Source organism: Spermophilus citellus (genome assembly GCF_964194105.1).
Source record: "Spermophilus citellus genome assembly, chromosome: 5".
Lineage (NCBI taxonomy): Eukaryota > Metazoa > Chordata > Mammalia > Rodentia > Sciuridae > Spermophilus > Spermophilus citellus.
The window spans coordinates 57,709,428-57,728,982 of record NC_138186.1 but is presented as its reverse complement, the minus strand read 5'-3'; the positions used below and the strand labels follow the sequence as shown (position 1 = coordinate 57,728,982).

The following is a 19,555-nucleotide window of genomic DNA, read 5'->3' as shown; positions in this document are numbered from 1 at the left end:
ATCTGGAAAAATGAGAGACCCAGAATAGCTAAAGCAATCCTTAGCAGGAAGAGTGAAGCAGGTTGCATCACTATACCAGACCTCAGCATTGGGTTTTTTGGGATTGGCTAGGGTAGGGAGGAAATGGGGTAGGGAGGAAGAGCATGAGAAGAAAATTACCTCTAGAGAGGGAAGAGAGGTAGGAGGGAAAGGGAGGGAGAAGGGGAATTGCATGGAAGATGGAAGGAGACCCTCATTGTTATATAAAATACGTGTATGATGATGTGAGGGGAAAAAAAAAGAAATGTGTCACTTTTGATTGGGTAGAGAGAAGTGATGGGAGGGGTGGGGAGGGGAAGGGGGGATAGGAAGGGCAGCAGAATAAAATAGACACTAGTATTGCTGCATGTATATACCTGACTGTATAACCAATGTGATTCTGCAACCTGAACACCCAGAAAAATGAGAAATTATACCCCATTTGATTCAAATATATGATATGTCAAGATCATTGTATTGTTATGTGCAACTAATAAAAACATGAGAACCAGAAAACATCTAGGAGCACACAAGAGGCCAGTCCATCCTCAGGCTCCACCCCCACAGACCCTTGCTGAGGCTGGAGCTGGGTTCAGGGGCCTCCATCCACCCAGTGCACCCCCTTTCCACCAAAGCCAGAAATTCATGCAAGGTGAGGTTCATCAATAGAGCAGAGGAAAACAACCAGTCTTTCTATTTCTTTGTTATACACAGAGGGACTTATTTTCAGATGTTTCAGGTTCAAATAAAATAGACTCCACTATAGAAGGAGACAAGTCAGCCTTTCTGTGGGATTGTCAAGATGGTTGCATGATTCATTAAATACAAAGCACCCTGCCCGGCCTGCCCTCTGGGATGGGGTGTTCTCCAGGAGGGCAGGAGCCCATTCTAAACCCTCAGATCCAGTTCTTGCTTACAGTAGAAATCTCTTCAGTGCAGAAGGAATGATGGAGATAGAAAATCACCACTAGGCAAACACCTATGTAATGAGTGTTTTAGGGAAAACCGTTAACAGCTGTTACACCCAGAGCAGGAGGATGAGGAGAAGCAGGAGGTCTGCACAGTCCCCACTCATCTCCCCAGAAGACTCTTATTAATGACTAAGCACAACAGTAAGTTGGAGGCGAGAAACCTGCCAGATCCCACCTTAACCAAGGGACGGAGTCTAAGTGGGCAGGAACAGGACACCTGGACATCACGCCACCCTGACAGGGTGCCCGTAGAGGGCTCATTCCCCCTGCAGCATTCTCCAAACACCCCCCCAGAATCTCACCATGAGAAAACACCAGCATCACCTACAGCCAGGGGCAGTCTACAAAGGGTCTGGTCAGGACAACAAAAAGTCACAAGGTCACAAGGGACAGAAAACCAAGGAGCTGGCACAGATGGAAGGAGAATGAAATGATCACCAAGAGCAATGTGGGAACCTAGTCGGGATCCTGGACCAGAAAAGGAGCATTTGTGGTACAAATGGTGACATTTAGATGAGATCTATAGAGTCCTTGATAGCATTAAATCAGGGTAAATTCCTAATGTGACCAGGGCACATTTTTGTGAGTTATCATTAGAGGGTCCTGCATGAACACTAGGAGGAACCACTCCTCATTATGTCACAGCTCTCTGTGACTCTAGAGGTATGTCAACATTTAACAGTGAATACCCTTGAGCTTGACAAAAACAAAATCTCAGGTCTGGTATGTTCCCAGTGGGTTTGGTTTGTAAGGGTCCTGCGAAACGTCGGAGGAAGAGACCACAAGAGACTGTCTTATGCAACAGCAGAAGGGAGGGTTTATTTGGAGACCAGCATGCTAGGGCCCAGAGCTCTCTATAGCAAAGAGAGATAGAGCACTGAGAACAGCTTAAGCAGAGCTTATATACTTTCCTTGGAGAGGGCAGGGAGAGAAGTTACATTTTGTAGTTTGGCAGTTGGGGACAGCTCATTCTGGGAACAAGATTAGCAAACAGTGTTTTGTTAAGCATATAGAAAAACGGAGTGACAAGTACCTATTTTATTAACCTTTCAGGTTGAAGTAATGGTGAAAATATAAAACACACACCAACACTTAAGCAAAATCCAAAAGCCCAAGAAAATAGCTGAAACCTTAACTAAACATGCATTAGATAACTGAGAAAGAATTAGGTTATTGGGTAATTGTCCCCAGAGCTAAGTGCACAATCTCAGGGTTAGAATGCAGAGGGAAACTGAGAATCCTGGCCCAAACTCACACCTACGTCAGGAGAGCTCTCAAGAGGTGCCCCTTCTGCTTGAATGTCTCTGTCATGAGGAGCTCAGCACTTCACTCTTTGATGAGTGTCAGCGGGTGAGCCCAGGTGCTGCTGACAGCAGTGAGAACTGGAAACAACCCAGTGCCTAGGGCCAGCATTAGAGAGCGCCAGGTAACCTCTGCAAGTGTTAAGTGATAAGGAAGTGGCATATCTTAATGCATGGAAAGGTGCACATGCCGCAGTCCTGTGTGATAACAGAAGAGCGAGTTGTGTTTACACACTGACCTCAGTGAGGTTCAAATCTAAGTGTGCACAATAAGGTCTGCAAGATAATGAAGGAAGGAGCGAGCAACTGCACTTTGAAGAGTCCTTACTATTTTAAAAACTTTATTTATTTATTTTTTGGGGAGGTGCTAGGGGTGGAACCCCTGGTCTCATGCATGCTATGCATGTGCTCTACCAGGGAGCTACATTCAGCCCCGCCTTGATGTTTTTAAAACTCATATATATATAAAAGTCATATATATATATATAAAATTTAGTTGCTAGAATTTTTAAAAACGATCTCCATTAAATGACTTGGAGATTGTCATTTCATGAAAGTTTGAGAGAACTTCATGGAACAGTAGATTGGGAAAGAATCTAAGGCTTCTTCTGAACAATGACTGAGCTGGCAGGAAGAACAGGGGGTAGGAGGGACTGCAGATCCTCAGGTCCTGGCAGCTGAGCAGGATGCCTATCCTGATGCTGAAGCCAGGGACACTCAGAAGGGATGTGGTGTCACTGGGCCTGGGGAAGGCGAGCCTGACAACTGTCAGACCCCTGGCATCCTACCACAGGAGGAAGGGTCCCTGGAACCCCAGGCTGGGCTCTAGTAGGCCTCCCGAGGTCAGGGCATCCCATGGACTTAGCAGGAATCCAAGGATCCTATGACTCTTTTTCCTTCTCTTCTGGATGTGGGGATGCCCAGCTCACGGGAAATGCTCCCCACCTTGATTCCTCTCAGAGTCCCACATGGCTCTGGGGCCTGCAGGGAGGAAGGGATCTGAGTTGGCAATGACAACCATCAGACAGGGATCTCCCTCACTGGGAGGGGTGGGCAGACCCTAATTCCTTCTCTGCCTCCCCCATCATGAGGACTGGGGAGGATGCCCAGGTCTGGATAGGCAGTGGGCGGTGGTGGCCAGAGTGGAAAATCCCCTGCTGGCAAGATGCTGCCTTTGGTTGGCAGGTGTGGCCCTGGCCTTCTTCCTGGGGCCCAAAGGTATGACCAATCTGTTTGGAGCCCTAAGTGCTGGGTACAAAGTGGCAGAGAAGGTGCTGGCATGGGGACTTTTTCCAGTCCCCCAATATGGAGAGTTGGCAGAATAGCTTAAGGTCAGCTCAGCCTTGGGAAGCCTGTAGATGGGGAGAGGGGGAGGTGGCAGTGAGGGGTAGGGGAGGTAGGGGGATGGCTGTGGGAGCCCTACATGATGGAGAGAGGGACAGGATAAACCAGACCAGGGCCAGAGAAGGGCAGACCAGGTCTTGGTGAAGGACAATGGGGGACACAGAGGCCTCCCAGGAGAACTAGGTCAGGGTAGAGTTGCAGGGGGTGTAGGGAGAGACAGTGAAGAAGGGGACAAGGACAGGGGGCCCTCTGCTCATGCCCTGATCCAGGCTCCACTCCACTGCTGCTGCCTGAGGCACTGCCAATGCCCAGATGGCATATCCTGTGAGTGTGACCTAGGCATGTGCTGAGGGTTTCTCCAAGTCCCCTGATGGATATCGAAAGCCTCAGAAGACTCCCCCAGTCAGTGACTTCTGCCACTGGTCTCCAGCCCTATCTACAGCATCAAAAATTCCTTGTTACCAACATGTCCTCATCAGCATGCTACCTATTGACCCAGGACCCCCAGACATATCCCAATTCCATCCCCAAGGTGTTGGTGTTCTGGGAGCCAGGACTTGAGGCAGACCACCAAGGGCATCACTTAAGCACACAGTTCTCAATGATGTCACCCCTACTGGGGAACATGAGGCAAACCCTAGACACATTTCTGATTGTTACAGCTCAGGGACTGCTCCTAGCACCCAGGGGGCAACAACCAGGTTGGTGTGAACCTGCCTACAGCACACAGGAGAGTGCCTATGACAAAGATCCTGTGATTCCCCAATGTCAAGACTTGCTGGCCAAGAAACCCTCCTACGTTCCTATGCCCCTCTCTCTGTCTCTGCCTCTTTGTGGCCCTCACCCCAAAATGCCCACACCAACCACTGGTTCCTGGAGGAGGAGCAGCTCTGCCCCTCCATCTTATGGCTACTTTGTTCTGTCTTATCGCCCGTACCTCCTGGTCTCTGCTGTTGGATTCAAAAGTCAACAAGTTGAAAAGTCAGCTGTGGCCATGGTCCAGGAGGAAAAACAGAGAAACAATGGCAACCTGGTGTGCAGGGGACACCCTGGTTGGGGTCATGCTTGCCCAGGGCATGGAGGGAGGGACTCGGCCACATCCAGGGGGTATAAAGAGGGAGTGCTGAAGTCTTCACTCCAGTGCGACCGTGGATCTCAGAGTGGCGCTTGCTCTGTGACCAGCTGGGAATCGGCATCATGAAGTGGATGGTGGTGGCCTTGGTCTGCCTCCTGGCCTTGGAGGCGTCAACTATACCTGTCAAGTGAGTGTGGGCCTGGCTGTGGGTGCAGGGAACCTCAGGAACCCTGCAGCCCTGTATGGAGCAGCTAGTCAGGGGGCAGCAGCTGGGTCTGAGTTGGATTCTCTCTTGGGCCAGGGAAGGCTGCCCCTGCTGGAGCTGAGCAGAACTCAGCTGGGAGCAGGCAGAGCCTGGCCTCAGGAGCTGCTAGTCAAGGCAACAGCTTGGTCCTTCCCAGACTGTGGGGAGAAGATGGTCCTGAGGCAGAGAGTAGGGTGACTATGCCCACGCAGGTCTTTGCATGATGAATGTGGTTTCTTCCTACAAAAGATAACATCCTAACTAGAGGAGACAGATAATCCCTCCAAAAACTTTCCTGGGACCCCAAATTTGCTGAAAGAAGCCAAAATCATTTTAGCAAAAACACCAATTCCTGTAAATCTCTATAACATGAGGTGTTGAAAATTCAGGATGGAGCAGGTGTCCTGCCTCAGGGGACACTAAGACTCCCAGCCTGCCACCTGCCTGCTGTGCCACCAGGGAAGAGTGCAGAGGGCCTTTTCTGTGTGTAGCTTTATAGCCACACATTCAATCAGCTGCAAATTAAACATATTAGGGAACAATTACTGCTCCCCTACTCCATGGTGTGTCTCATAGACACTACCAGGTGCTTGAGTGCATCACAGGAAGGGACATACTTTGGGATGAGCTTTGCTATCTCTGAGAAATGTTTTATTTTATTTCTATGTTTTCATGTTTCTGGTGACTGCACCCAGGTCAGGCACATGCTCAGTAAATGTTGTGCCACTGAGTCACATTCCAGACCTGACCCTTAAAAAACAAAAGAACAAATCTCAGCAGACATCCTCTGGAAGGTGTAAAGTCCCAGTGTCCCAAGTCCCTCTCCCCTTCATGGGAAGTATTTTCAGGGTCTCTGAGAGCAGAGGCCAGGGCAGGAGTAGGACCCCTGAGAGGGGCTGAGGGCAGGCATGAGGGAAGTTCATTGTTTCCTGAGTCTTGGAGAAGTGCTGAGTGAGGTTGAAAGAAGGGGAGAAGGAAAGAAAGAAGAGGAAGAGGGAAGGAGGCGAGGGAGAACATCAGGGAGAGAAGAAATTAGAAGGTAGGGGAAGGAGGGGAGCCCTGCCCTGACACCCAGCCTCCCCTAGGGTCCCCCTGAAGAAAATGAAGACTATGCGTCAGACCATGAGGGAAAAGGGCTTGCTGGGGGACTTCCTGAGGACCCACAAGTACGACCCCGCTCAGAAGTACCGCTTCAGCGACTTCAGCGTGCTCTATGAGCCCATGAGCTACATGGATGTGAGTCCTAGTCTCTAGGTGGCCCTGTCCCTGCTGCCAAAGCTGGGGACTCCCTGGGCTCCCACCCTGAGGCTGCTCCCTTCTCCCAGTCCTGCCAGCCTGGGCCACCCTGCTGTGAGTGGCCCATTGGGCAGAGCATGGGGAGGGCCCCAGCTGACCTGGCAGCTGACCCACAGAGACCACGTGGCTGCCCTGGGCAGGCTGGGACTGAGGCCTGTGTGTCTGGGACCCTGGCTTCTGGTGGTGCTGTAGGGCAGGGCTGCCCTTCCTGCTCTCCCATGGAGAAGCCTGGCCCCTGGGTCCCCCTAATGCTCACAGCCGTCCCCATGGCTCCCCAGGCTGCCTACTTTGGTGAGATCAGCATCGGGACTCCACCCCAGAACTTCCTGGTCCTGTTTGACACTGGCTCCTCCAACCTGTGGGTGCCCTCGGTCTACTGCCAGAGCCAGGCCTGCAGTGAGTGCTGGGCTGGGCAGGGAGGGCCCCTGGGCAGGGCCGGGCACTGGCATCTCCAGGGATGCAGGCAGGGAAGGCTGCTCACTCCTGAGGAGGACAGGGACTTGTTTAGGGTCTGAGGGCATCAACAAGCCAGAGGGAGGAGGCTGGCCCTGCTCCAGGGTGGCCCCTTGCCTTGCCTCGTGTCAGGATGGACCCCTTCATCTCTGCCGTCCACCTCACCCCCTCCAGTTCATTCCGCTCCACCCTCTCCTGCTCACCAGGCAGTGCTGCTCCTCCCCTCAGGACACTGTCCACTCCGTGCCTCGCCCTCCACTCTCCTATCCACTAGCTTCTCCCTGAGTGTCTCCAGGGATGGGCTAGAACTCTGCTGGATGTGGTCCCTGTCCTGTAGTCATTTAGGGAGACAGAGGATCTTCAGTTTCTTAAGGCTGCCCTAATTCCTTCCAAAACCTTGGGGCTGGAGTGTGGACATATCTGTCCACCATAGGCACACCTCATGCCACCTCCACATCCCACTATGCGGAGCTCCTGGGTGAATTGAGGTTGGGGTGAGTGGATTCCTCTTAGGTCTCCCTCCCACTCCTCACTGGATGAGCATTTCCCACTAGGTTTCTGCCGGTTTCTGGTGGGGTAGAGATAGAGGAGGAGTCTAGGGCACCTGCTTACAGGGTGGTCATCATCCGGGCATCCAATTACCTGTGAAACATGGGCTTTCAGGCCAATGCCTTCCAACTACTATGAGCCAGGGGCCAAGGCTGTCACTCCTGCCTTGGTGACCAGGTGGGGGTGCTGAAGCCTCAGGCTGGGAGCTTAGGCTGAGGGCCAGGCAGGGGTGCAGCCCATGAGCCTGAGAACCAGGCAGCCCTCTGCTCACCCCTGGCCTCCATGGCTCCCTCCTGCAGCCACACACCCTCGCTTCAACCCCAGCAAGTCCTCCACCTTCTCCACCAACGGGCAGACCTTCTCCCTGCAGTATGGCAGTGGCAGCCTCACAGGCTTCTTTGGCTATGACACCCTGACTGTGAGTGCTCCAGCTGCCACCCCCACCCTGGATGAGGGGATGTGAGAGGGTGGGGACCTAGATGTCCTTGTTCTTTCCTGTCCAGGGATGGGGCACCAGAGTGACCAGTCAGATAGTGCCTTTTATCAGGAGCTTAGAACTGGGGGGCAGAGGTGTGGGGATGGGAGGCTACAGTGAAGGAGGCCCTTGGAAGAGAAGTGACAGTTGGGATGCCTGTGGAGAAGTGGGCAGATGGGCCAGAGGAGGAAGAAAGACCATGGAGGTTCTGTGGTGGCATGGGGCAGGAGGACATAGATGCACTCAGAAGTGTCACCTCCACTCCAATGTGTCTTCCCCCCACAGGTCCAGAGTATCCAGGTCCCCAACCAGGAGTTCGGCCTGAGTGAGCAAGAGCCGGGAACCAATTTTGTCTATGCGCAGTTCGATGGCATCATGGGCCTGGCCTACCCTGCCCTGTCCATGGGTGGGGCCACCACAGCCCTGCAGGGCATGCTGCAGGTGGACGCCCTGTCCAGCCCCATGTTCAGCGTCTACCTCAGCAAGTGAGAGACTGCCCTGCGGGTCCCTAAGTCCTGCCCTGTATCAAGCCCTGATCCCTTGGGGTGTGGATACCTCCCAGCAGGGGGTGGCTGGGCCACACTTGTTCAGAGCCTCAGCTCCTGGGCTCTGACTCTCCTGCTCCCCTGCCCCTGCCCCAGTCCACTCTCACGACCCTTTGCCTTTCCAGGCAGGATGGTGTCTCCTTCTTCAGTCTCAACTTCTCCCGGGTGTCGCTATTCTAATTCCCCATGTCTTGGGCCTGCCTGCTGCTCTGGGCCCCGAGAGCCCCCTGCCTCGCCTGTGCTACTCCCTGAGGCCTCTCTGTCCAGTGACCTGCTGCCTCACCTCCTGCTTGTGTTTTTCTAGGTCTTGGAGTCTCCTGTTCTATGCCCTCGACTATTCCTCACCTACTGTTCTCCCAGCCTCCACAGCAGGCCAGGTCAGGAGGGGCCTGGGCCTGGCTTTTTTCTCTTGCTCTCCAGCTTTCTTCCTCTCTACTGTCTAGAGTCAGTTCCATCTTCTTGCTGTGGCTTGGTCTCCTTATCCTGCTTTCAACACATTGACCCTGTCACTAACCCTGGGGACTCCTTTGGCCTGTTCATACTTCTACCCGTAACCCCAGGTCCCACCCACTCTGCTACCACTCAGGGGAGGCTTCTGGAAGAATCATGGCCTATTTCCTTTCCTTCCACCAAAGCCCTGTCCCTGTCCACTTGCAGAGGAAATAAAATAAGTGGTTTGAGTGTGGCTCCTGGTGACACGGTCCAGCAATAGGCAGAAGGCAGCACAGTGTGGGTCTGCTATAGAATGCTGTTGTGGCAGCACCATTCAGGAGTCTGTGGGAACACATGGCCTTGTCCTCAGGACACCCCCCATGTGAATCCTGGGAAGGTTCCTTGTGAAGGTGACTTCTCAATATGTGCGTCCCCTTCCTTAACCTCTCCCTCACTTCCCCTTCCTTGTGTGTCCTGCAGCCAAGAGGGATCTGAGGACGGAGGAGCGGTCATCTTTGGAGGTGTGGACGAGAGCCTGTACACAGGGCAGATCTTCTGGGCTCCTGTCACCCGGGAGCTCTACTGGCAGATCGGCATCGAGGAGTGAGTCTGGGGTGGGGGTCCCTGGGGATGCATCTTGCTTGGAGCTGGCTTCTGGGCACCCATGGCACACACACATCCAGGCTCCACTGAGCTGTGGGCACAGAGGACTCCTGTGGCCTGCCCTCCCCAGAGCCTCAGCCGGTCTCCACAGGGGCATCAACCCTGGGTCTCGAGAAACGGGTAGGGGGCGCACATATGGAATCCCAAGTACTGGAGAAGCTCTTGTCCAATCACACAGAACCCCACAGTTTGGAACCTGAGGTGTGTGGGACAACTAATTTGTTCCTCGTCCTTACACCAAACGCAACAAGCTTGGTTTTCAGTATTCTCAAAACTTCCTTGAAGTTTTCAGAATACATCCCTGGGTCCTTTAGGTGACCCTGCACAGACTCACAAGTAATGTGAGGCAGGGGACAAGCTGCAATGGCCCTGTGGGGCCCTCATCTCCATCGTGTATGCCTGCTCCGCAGTGACAGGAAGGTCTCCCCTGGCTGCCCTGACCTGGTTGGGCTGAGGCTGCCCTCTTCTTGCCACCCAGGTTCTATGTTGGGGAAGAGGCTTCTGGCTGGTGCTCCCAGGGCTGCCAGGCCATGGTGGACACAGGAACCTCTCTGCTCACCGTGCCCCAGCAGTACCTGAGCTCCCTTCTGCAAGCCATAGGGGCCCAGGAGGGCGAGTATGGACAGGTGGGTGTGGCATGGATGTGCCCTGGCCAGGTCAGGGTCAACAGTGGTGTTTGACCAGTGGTGTTTGTTGTTTCCTGGGTCCCTGTGAGTGAAACTTGGGGCCAAGTAAATGAGTAACAAGGGACAACTCTCAATCCACACCTCCCTGTCCTCCACACAGCTATGCCCCTTCGCTCCTGTGTGTCCTGGCAAATGAGATGGATCACCTAATTAGCCCTCCCCACTAGGGGAGGGAGCCCTGGTCCACTTTTTGCACATGGCTGTGTGATTTCAAAGGATACCTTCAGGGAAAGGGCATCGATTCAACCTCTCAGAGGGGCCATTCAGGCAGGAGGAGCGTCTTTGGGTGTGGGACATTCACAGGTCTCTCCAGATGTCACCCACTCTAGCAGTGCACATGACACCCACGCAGTACCTACATAGCATTTGTCCTGAACTGCGCCCTCTGCTCCAAAAAGAGGTCTTGGGCATCCGGGATGTTTAGGAGGTGCTCTTGGGTGGGCAATGAGGGGACCTGGAAGAACCTGTTTCTCTGCAGTTTTTCGTGAACTGTAATGACGTCCAGAACCTGCCCACCTTCACCTTCGTCATCAACGGGGTGCAGTTCCCTCTGCCGCCCTCTGCCTACATCCTCAACGTAAGTCCTGGTCCCTGGGGCTGAGCCACTGGGGTGGAGGAGCAGGTGCAGCCAGAACAGCTCCACCTGGCCCTGTGCCATTCCTCAACTCATGTCACCTGGGATTATCCCCACCAGAAGAGTGTCACCCATGATCAATCAGTCTCTTAATCAGTGGAGAGGGGCTCTGTCTAGGGCTAGCCCCTGTGTGAACCCCAGTGCCTAGGCTTCCCTTTAGGTGAAAGGAATTGTCACAGCATTTGATGGGGCGATTCTCATTCTGTTTTACAAATGAAAACCTGGAGGTTCAGATAGGTTCAATAGCTGATCCAGCTGCACAGATGATGAGGGTGAAGGCAAAGTCTGAATGCAAGCTAGCTCTACTCTAAGCTGAACCACCATTCTGACTTTTGCCAATGAGAAACAGAAGGGAGCTTTAGCAAGAAAAGATACCCAGCATGGGATTAGGTGACCCTGCAGAGGCCACTACAACCTGTGTTTACCACTGGGAAAATCCCTCCCACCAGCCCCTCTTGTGAAACACCACCTTCTCTATGAGCCTTCAGGGCCAGTCCTTGATTTGCTCATCTCCAAATGTGTACCCTTGACCAGGGCTCAGGCTAGCAGTGTCCAGGCCATGTGTGACCGAATGAATGAGTTCTGCCTTTCTCTGTTGAGCAGGAGAATGGCTATTGCTTGGTTGGACTGGAAGCCACCTACGTGTCCTCAGGAAATGGCCAGCCCTTTTGGATTCTTGGGGACGTCTTCCTCAGGTCCTACTATTCCGTCTTTGACATGGCCAACAACAGGGTGGGCTTTGCCACTGCCGCCTAGATGTTCCTCCTGGACACCTGGGCTCCCGTCCTCCTCCTGGCCCCACTTTGCCTGGGGCCCTCTGTCCTTCCTCTCTGCAATGTGCCATTCTTAGTGGACCTTCTCCAATAATAAACAGTATCCCATATTGGCCAGCCTGATGTTTTTGGAGTTTTCTTGTTTCTTGTAAGTAGTCCTGGGTCTCAGGGAATGGCAGAGTGGGAATCAGGACAGGTCTCACCCTGATAGATATGTGGGGCCATGATGTTCCTTGGTGGGTCACTGAGATTGTAAGTGAAATGGGTCCTGAGCTGAGGCTTGGAGATGGGCTCTGTCTTCCTCAGAGCTTGGAGTGACTTCATAGCTTCCCTCTAGAGGGGGGGCAGTGGTAATGGAGCATAGGTGACGGTAAGAGTCCCTACTCTAACAACCTGAGATGCCATGGTGGTCCACTTTACCACTCCCAAGCTACTCATGACCCCAGGACACAGATGCATGTCTACAGGAAGTGTGACTGGGGGGCACAATTCTCAGATCTAGATGTCTGACTTCTTAGGTCTTAATCAACCTTGGCCAGAATTTTCTGCAGATTCTGGACACCTATGTGCCCTTGGAACTTTCATGTGGTCTATGAGGGAGGAGGCTGTGCTAGATACTATTTCTAGGAGGACTTCTGGAGCTTGGGGACTGAGTTAGGCAGATTGCATTTACCTGGTCTCCTAGGTCCCAGGACTTCAATTTGAAGGAGGGCTGACACTGAGCTATGGATATGGGCATAGCTCCTTGAATTACAAGGACATCAAGCCCACTTTCTCTAAACAAGCCACATCTTACCACAGTCTGGCTGGGCGCAATTCAGGAGCCACTTGTCAAAAGAAATGAACTTTATTTTTAGAACACACACACCAAACCACACAGCTCCTCAGGAAAAACCTTCAGAGCCCAACTGCCACCACCAGCTTTCCCCAAGCCTCTCAACCTCCCCCACTCCTCCTGCTCTTCAGGCCGATTGGCTGGGTCGAGTGGGCAGAGCCAAAAAAGTCCCCCAATGAGCAGCTCCGTGGTCTGAAAGGGAGGGGAAACAGCCAAATGAGCATCACCGCAGAGGAACCAATCAGTTGGCAGCTAGAAGTTTGCTGGGGCTGCTGTGAGCCAATCATCAGCCAGCAGCTGGAAGTTTGCTGGCAGCTGGAATTTTGCTGGGGCTCCTTCGGCTGTGGCTCTCAACATCTGCCCCTCTCTGTTTAAAGAACAAGCGTGTACCTAGGGACCCTGCCTGCCTTAGGTTGTCCAATAGTACATATGGTCCTTACCATTCATCTGATGAGCTGACCTCAAGGCGTCAGCCTCCTGTCTTAGGTTGGTACCATTGCAATTGGATCTTACCCGTCATTGACTACCAATCCAGCATACAGTCACACCTGTGGATAGGTCTTTGTGCCAGTGGGGGTGTGAGGTTCTTTGCCTCACCTCTGTGGGCCCCCAAATTTTAGTTGAACAACCATGACAAGCAGGAGGGAGGAAGATACACCAAGCCAATTGACGGCTCCTTTTGGAAAACTTGTACCACCGATGACACCATCAGCAAAAATATCCCAACGCTACCACAAGTCGCTGCACCAACAGATAGTTCACAATGCATACAGGTGAGTTCACAATGCATACAAGTCATACATAGTCCAGGCAAGTTCTGCAAGCAGTTCAGTGATGGCTATTGCAGAAGCTGTAGATTGGTTTTATCTTTGTCTTCACCGGCACTAGGATGAAGATAGGAATTCTGGCAATAATGGCTAAAGAAAAAATGATGTAACATTCCAGAAGGCACTAAAAGAAAACAATTTTCTTAACAATTTACATTATCTTGAACAGAATTATTAAATATAATGAAAAGGAAAGGTGAAAGTAAACAAACACATCTGTTAACCTCCTTTTTTGTTCTCATATTAAAACAATCTTCAACAGCTGTTTACCCAATTTAAATGAAACCATTTAAATCACGTGAATAAAAAAATATATTTGCATCCATTTTTTCATGAGAGCTCATCATATATGATATATGGACATACATACATACAAACATACAACATAAAACACAAGTGTGCACACATAATATAATATGTACAACACATAACATAATAGTAAAGGCCTGGTAACTTTTTACAGGTGAAATCTCCATTGCAATGTTTAAAAACTCTATAGTCAAAAAATAGAACTGATCAGCAAAACATTAACCTAGGTCTGTATGAGCTCAAAAAACAAAATAGAACTTCATGATGTGGGAAAGGGTAATAATAAAAAAGATATTGAAAAAAGCATCCTGGTTCTGTCGCAGATGTAAGGATAGCCAAACTGGAGTTTTGGATATCAGCTGTTATGGATTTGAGCCAAATCATCTTCTTTTTGGTCTGTAGAAATCGCTTTAGTTAATCTCTCTGGAATCCAAATCGGCTGCTGTTCTCCCTGTGGAAACACACAAACAGACCCCAGACTCCAGACAATTACTGGGTCAGGACCTTCCAAAGTGCCTTGGGCTTATGCACATTTTTTGGACATATATGCCTTTCCGCAGCACTAAACCCTGATGAATCCAAATTTTAAAAGTTTAGAGTAAAAAAGGTTATTTTAAGTTTATCTTTGAGGAATATATACCCCTTCCCAATTCCCTCTTTTGCTTTAATAAGTACATTTTAATAGTTTGATGAGCTCTTTCAACTATGCCTTGTCCCTGTGGACTGTATGGGATTCCTGTTATATGAGTAATGCCAAATGATGAGCAAAATTGTTTAAAAGTGGTAGAAGTATAACCAAGGGCATTATATGTTTTTAAGTGTTTTGGAACACCCATAGTGGCAAAATTTTATAAGCAATGAGCTATAACATCTTTAGTTTTTTCTCCGGCATGAAGGGAGCCCATCAAAAATCCAGAAGAAGTATCAACTGTAACATGCAAATATTTTAATTTTCCAGATTCTGGCAAGTGTGTGATGTCTATCTGCCAAATATGGTTAGGTATCAGTCCTCATGGATTGGTTCCAAGATGAACTTGTGGTAAAAAGGTCACACAATTTTGACATTGGTTTATTATTTGTCTAGCTTGTTCCTTAGTTATTTTAAAATGCTTTTGTAAAGTATTAGCATTGACATGGAACCTTTTATGAAAATTTGTAGCTTCTTCTAGTATAGAGAAAATATGTATGTCATATGTAGTTTTATCTGATAAATCATTGCCCAAACTAAGGGCTCCAGGCAATCCTGTATGTGCCCTGATATGCCGTATAAAGAATGGATCATTTCTGTCCCAGATTAGACTTTGTATAGTGGAAAGCAAAGAGAAAACAGTAGAGGAAGGGGAAATCCTACCAGCATCTTCAAGGGACACTATAGCATTAAGTATATACTGACTATCGGAAAATAAATTAAATACAGAATCTTTAAACATCACAAAAGCTTGTAATACTGCATTAAGCTCTACCTTTTGAGCTGATTGTTTGGGTACTAAAAATGTAAAAGTTTGATCAGGTGTAACTATTGCTGCTGTACCATTATTTGACCCATCAGTGAATATATTTGGAGCATTCATGATAGGTGTTTTTCTTGTCATTTTTGGAAAAATTACAGGATGCAATGACCAAAAAGACAACAAAGGATTAGATGGTAAGTGGTTATCAAAAGAAACATTAGATTTGCACATGATTATTGCCCAAGTATTTAACTCATTAGCTAACTCATCAATTTGATTCATAGTAAATGGAGTAACAATTTTATTGGGAGAAATTCCAAACACTCCCTTTGCTGCTTTTATTCCTTTGAGTATTAATTGTCCTACAGCCTCAGGATACCTAGTAAGAATAGTGTTAGGAGAATAAGATAAATGTATCCACAATAATGGACCTTCTTGCCAAAATACTCCTGTAGGAATATTTTTTGTTGGTAGTACAATAAATAATAAAGGCAAACTTATATCAATTCTATCCAAATGCATATTTTCCATATATGTTTCAATGATTTTTAATGCCTTTCTTGCTTCAGGCATTAACATTTGTGGGTGAATTTGGATCTGATGGACCTTTTAGGATATCAAATAAAGATCCCAACTCTCCTGTTGGTGTGCCTAGATGAGGCCTTACCCAATTTATGTCTCCTAATAACTTTTTAAAGTCGTTAAGTGATTTGAGTTGATCTACTTGTATTTGAATTTTTGGTGGACAGACCATGGTTGAGGATAATAGAACTCCTAAATAATTAATTGGAAAATTTAATTGTACTTTATCTATTGCTATCTCTAGATTATAATTTTCAAAAAGTTTGTAAGTGTGGCATAACATTCTAGCAATGTGTTTTTATCTTTGTGTGCTAATAATACATTATCCATATAGTGAAGTATTTGTAGTTCAGGATTTTGATTTCTAAGTGGCTGGATTACTTTGTTAACATAAATTTGACACATAGTTGGGCTGTTAGCCTTCCCTTGAGGGAGTACTTTCCATTCATATCTTTGATCAGGACCTTCATGATTCAGTGCAGGGATAGTAAATGCAAAACTTGGACTATCCTCAGGATGAATTGGAATTGAAAAAAAAAATCTTTAATATCTATAACTAAAACATACCATGTTTTTGGCAAAGCAGACAATTGAGGAATCCCCGATTGAGCAGGTCCCATAATAACCATCTCATTATTAATGGCTCTTAAATCTTGCAATGATCTCCATTTACCAGATTTCTTTTTGATGACAAAAATGGGAATATTATGGGGAGATACAGAAGGTTGTATATGTCCTTCCGCTAATTGTTGTTTGACCAGGTCATGGGCTGCTTGTATCTTTTCTTTAGTCAGGGGCCACTGAGGAACCCATACTGGTCTTTCTGATTTCCAAGTAATTTTTATTGTCTCAGTGGCCCTTTCTGAAAATCCAACCCATGTCTCTCTGTTTCTTGATCTATTTGTATTGGTGCTGCTATACCTTGTTCTTGTTTTTCTAATCTTTTTCCTTTCCTAAAACCTTGTCTAGCCATAATAGTGGGTGCATTTTAATTGATTTTAATTGTTAATGTCAAACCTAATTGATCTAGGACATCTCGTCCCCATAAATTTACAGGGAGATGATCCAATACATATGGTTGATTAGTTCCTTCATATCCTTCAGGATCCTTCCAATCTAATACCATTGCACTTCTATGGGGATTAGTCACCACTCCCAGGCCTCGAAGCATTTGAGTGGCTTCTTGTAATAGCCAGTGTTTTGGCCATTCTTGACGAGAGATGATGCTAAGGTCTGCACCTGTATCCAGTAGCCCATTAAATTCATGTCCTTGAATATTTAGTTTTAGCATGGGGTGAGAATCTAAATTTAAAGAAAGCATAGCCCAATCTACACCTGTGGAGCCTAATCCCTTGGAACCTCTTTCTACAGCAGGCCTGGAAAATTTATCATGTAGGCTGGGTATTATTAGTAACTGTGCTATTCTATCTCCTGGTGAAATTACTGATATACCCTTTGGAGAACTGGCTATAATTTTTATTTCACCTTCATAATCGGGATCAATTACCCCAGGACTTATCATAAGTCCTTTTAGAGTAGAAGAACTGTGTCCCAATAATAAGCCTACTGTTCCTTTTGGGAAGAGGTCCTTTTACCCCTGTGGGAATGATTTGAACTCCCATCTCTGGAGTTAGTACTGATCTGGCAGAGGTGCAGATGTCCACCCCTGCGCTCCCTCTGGTTTGTCTAATGAGGAATCTAATGGACAATGTGTCCTGGGCACTACCCTGATGGGATTGCTGTGTTCCTCCAGTGCTCCTTATATTTGTGGTCGTGGGCCCCAGAGCATTGGGCCCCCCGTCCATTTTGTGGCAATGGAGCCCGATGCCTTTCTCCATGATATCGTGAATAAACACCTGGTCCTTATTCATTTTTTGATAATGGAGTACCCTCTATGGTGGTTTGAGAACGGCATTCATTAGCCCAATGTCTCCCTCTATGGCATCGTGGGCAACCCGGTATTCTACTCCTTTGATACCTAGTTTTGTTAAACCCTCCTCCTATGGGGCAATTCCTTTTAAAATGTCCTGTTTGTTCACAATTGTATCATGTTCTTGGCCTGGCATCTAAAGCCTGTTTTACTGCAGCTGCCACGACTTGCTCTTGTTCATTAATGTCTCTACATAATTTAATATATGTGTTTAAATCTTCATGTTTCCATGGTCTAATGACTTCTCTGCACCAACAATTCGCTTGGTCATAAACCAGTTGTTTTATTAATGGCTTTGCTTGTTCTGTATTCCCAAAAACTCTGGTAGCTGTTTGAATAAGCCTATCTACAAATTCAGCGTAAGGTTCATTAGCTCCTTGTATTACCTTAGATAATTGACCTTGTAAACCTCCATGTCCTTGTAAAGTCTTCCATGCCCTAACCGCCTCTACAGCAATTTGTATGTATACGCCAGGATCATATGCAATTTGTTGCTGCTGATCCTCATAAGGTCCCTTTCCTTACAACATATCTAGATTTCTCTGAGGATAACCAGCTGCTGCATTTCGCCTAGCCGTCTCCTTGCAAAATTCCTCATTGACAACCTTCCGTAACAGGTATTGTCCTCCATTTAGCACAGCTTTACACATATTAGCCCAATCTGCTGGCGTCATGTTCAAGTTGTTAATGGATTCGACCAAGCTTACAGTGAAAGGTGCTTGGGGACCATAGGTTGTTACAGCCTCTTTTAGCTGCTTCGCTTTTTTGAAATTTAAAGCATGGTGAATTCGCTGCCCTCCTGCCTGCTCAAATACAGGGCATGTTAATATTTGAGATCCTGTCTCAGGATCCCAACTATCAACTGCGGGGGTTGGGAGCCTCCCATCATATGGAGGTAGCGCTGTTGGTTGGATATTTACGTCCTCTGGTGACAGAAAGGTGTTAGTAGCAGTCTCCTGTTGTAATTTTTCCCCTGATGGCTTTTTCTGCTCTAAACTTTCTTCCTCTGTCTGACTAGTTTGAGAGACCTTCTCTTTTACTTGAATCTCTTCCTCTGTCTGACTAGCTCGAGAGACCTTCTCTTTTACTTGAATCTTTTCCTCTGACTAACTTGAGAGACCTTCTCTTTTACTTGAATCTTTTCCTCTGTCTAACTAACTTGAGAAATCTTCTCTTTCACTTGAATTTTTTCCTCTGTCTGACTAACTTGAGAGACCTTCTCTTTTACTTGAATCAATATGTCTTCTCCTTCCTCTACCATTGTCTGAACTGAAGGCTTTGGACTAAGCAACAAGATACAAACATCCACAATGGCAATGTGCCAACTGGCAGAGTCCCTGGGCTTTTCTTTTCTATTCTTTTTAAATCTTCACCATGATGGTTCCATTGTGATATATTTAACAACTCCTCCTTAAAAAGCCATGGGCTACATTTTTGTATTGTATCAACATATGCCCTGACTGTTCTTGATTTTACTGAGATGCCTCCTTCCTCTAACAATTTACTTAACAATCTTTCGGTTTGTTTTTTACTAATTTCTGATCCCATATTTCTACTATAATACAACCCAACAAGATGACGCCAAACAAAACCGAGACAAAATGGAATGACACAAAATCATTATAGCCTTTCTATCCTCCTGAAATGTCCATCCGTCCTTTCTCCTTATCTGTTCCTCAGACGCAAATAGTTTTTCCTCAGATGTGAGCGGTTTTTCTTCCGTCTCACTCATCTCCAGGGACAGGCAACTTAAAACAAAAGTGAAACAAAGCAAAAGAAGAATCTTAAAATGGCTACCCATCCTCTCACCCTGCTCTCAGGGGCGAGCAGTTTACCTTATCACTTACCCTCAGTCCTTCCCCATGTGGCCCACCAAATGCTGCAGTCTGGCGGGGCACAATTCAGGAGCCACTTGTCAAAAGAAATGAACTTTATTTTTAGAACACACACACCAAACCACACAGCTCCTCAGGAAAAACCTTCAGAGCCCAACTGCCACCACCAGCTTTCCCCAAGCCTCTCAACCTCCCCCACTCCTCCTGCTCTTGAGGCCGATTGGCTGGGTCGAGTGGGCAGAGCCAAAAAAGTCCCCCAATGAGCAGTTCCATGGTCTGAAAGGGTGGGGAAACAGCCAAATGAGCATCACCGCAGAGGAACCAATC

At 48.1% G+C, this 19,555-nt stretch overlaps 1 protein-coding gene across 1 annotated transcript; it reads left to right on the top strand.

The window, feature by feature from the left end:
- Window positions 1-4,828: 4,828 nt before the first annotated feature.
- Window positions 4,829-11,442, top strand: LOC308649986 (gastricsin-like; the record flags this gene model as incomplete). Its single annotated transcript, XM_081295913.1, has 9 exons — window positions 4,829-4,896; window positions 6,039-6,189; window positions 6,528-6,645; window positions 7,551-7,669; window positions 8,012-8,211; window positions 9,184-9,306; window positions 9,845-9,992; window positions 10,531-10,629; window positions 11,290-11,442. Exons 1-9 carry the CDS (start codon window positions 4,832-4,834, stop codon window positions 11,440-11,442), a joined length of 1,176 nt encoding a protein of 391 aa, XP_081152039.1. The 5' UTR covers window positions 4,829-4,831.
- Between the last annotated feature and the right edge of the window lie 8,113 nt (window positions 11,443-19,555).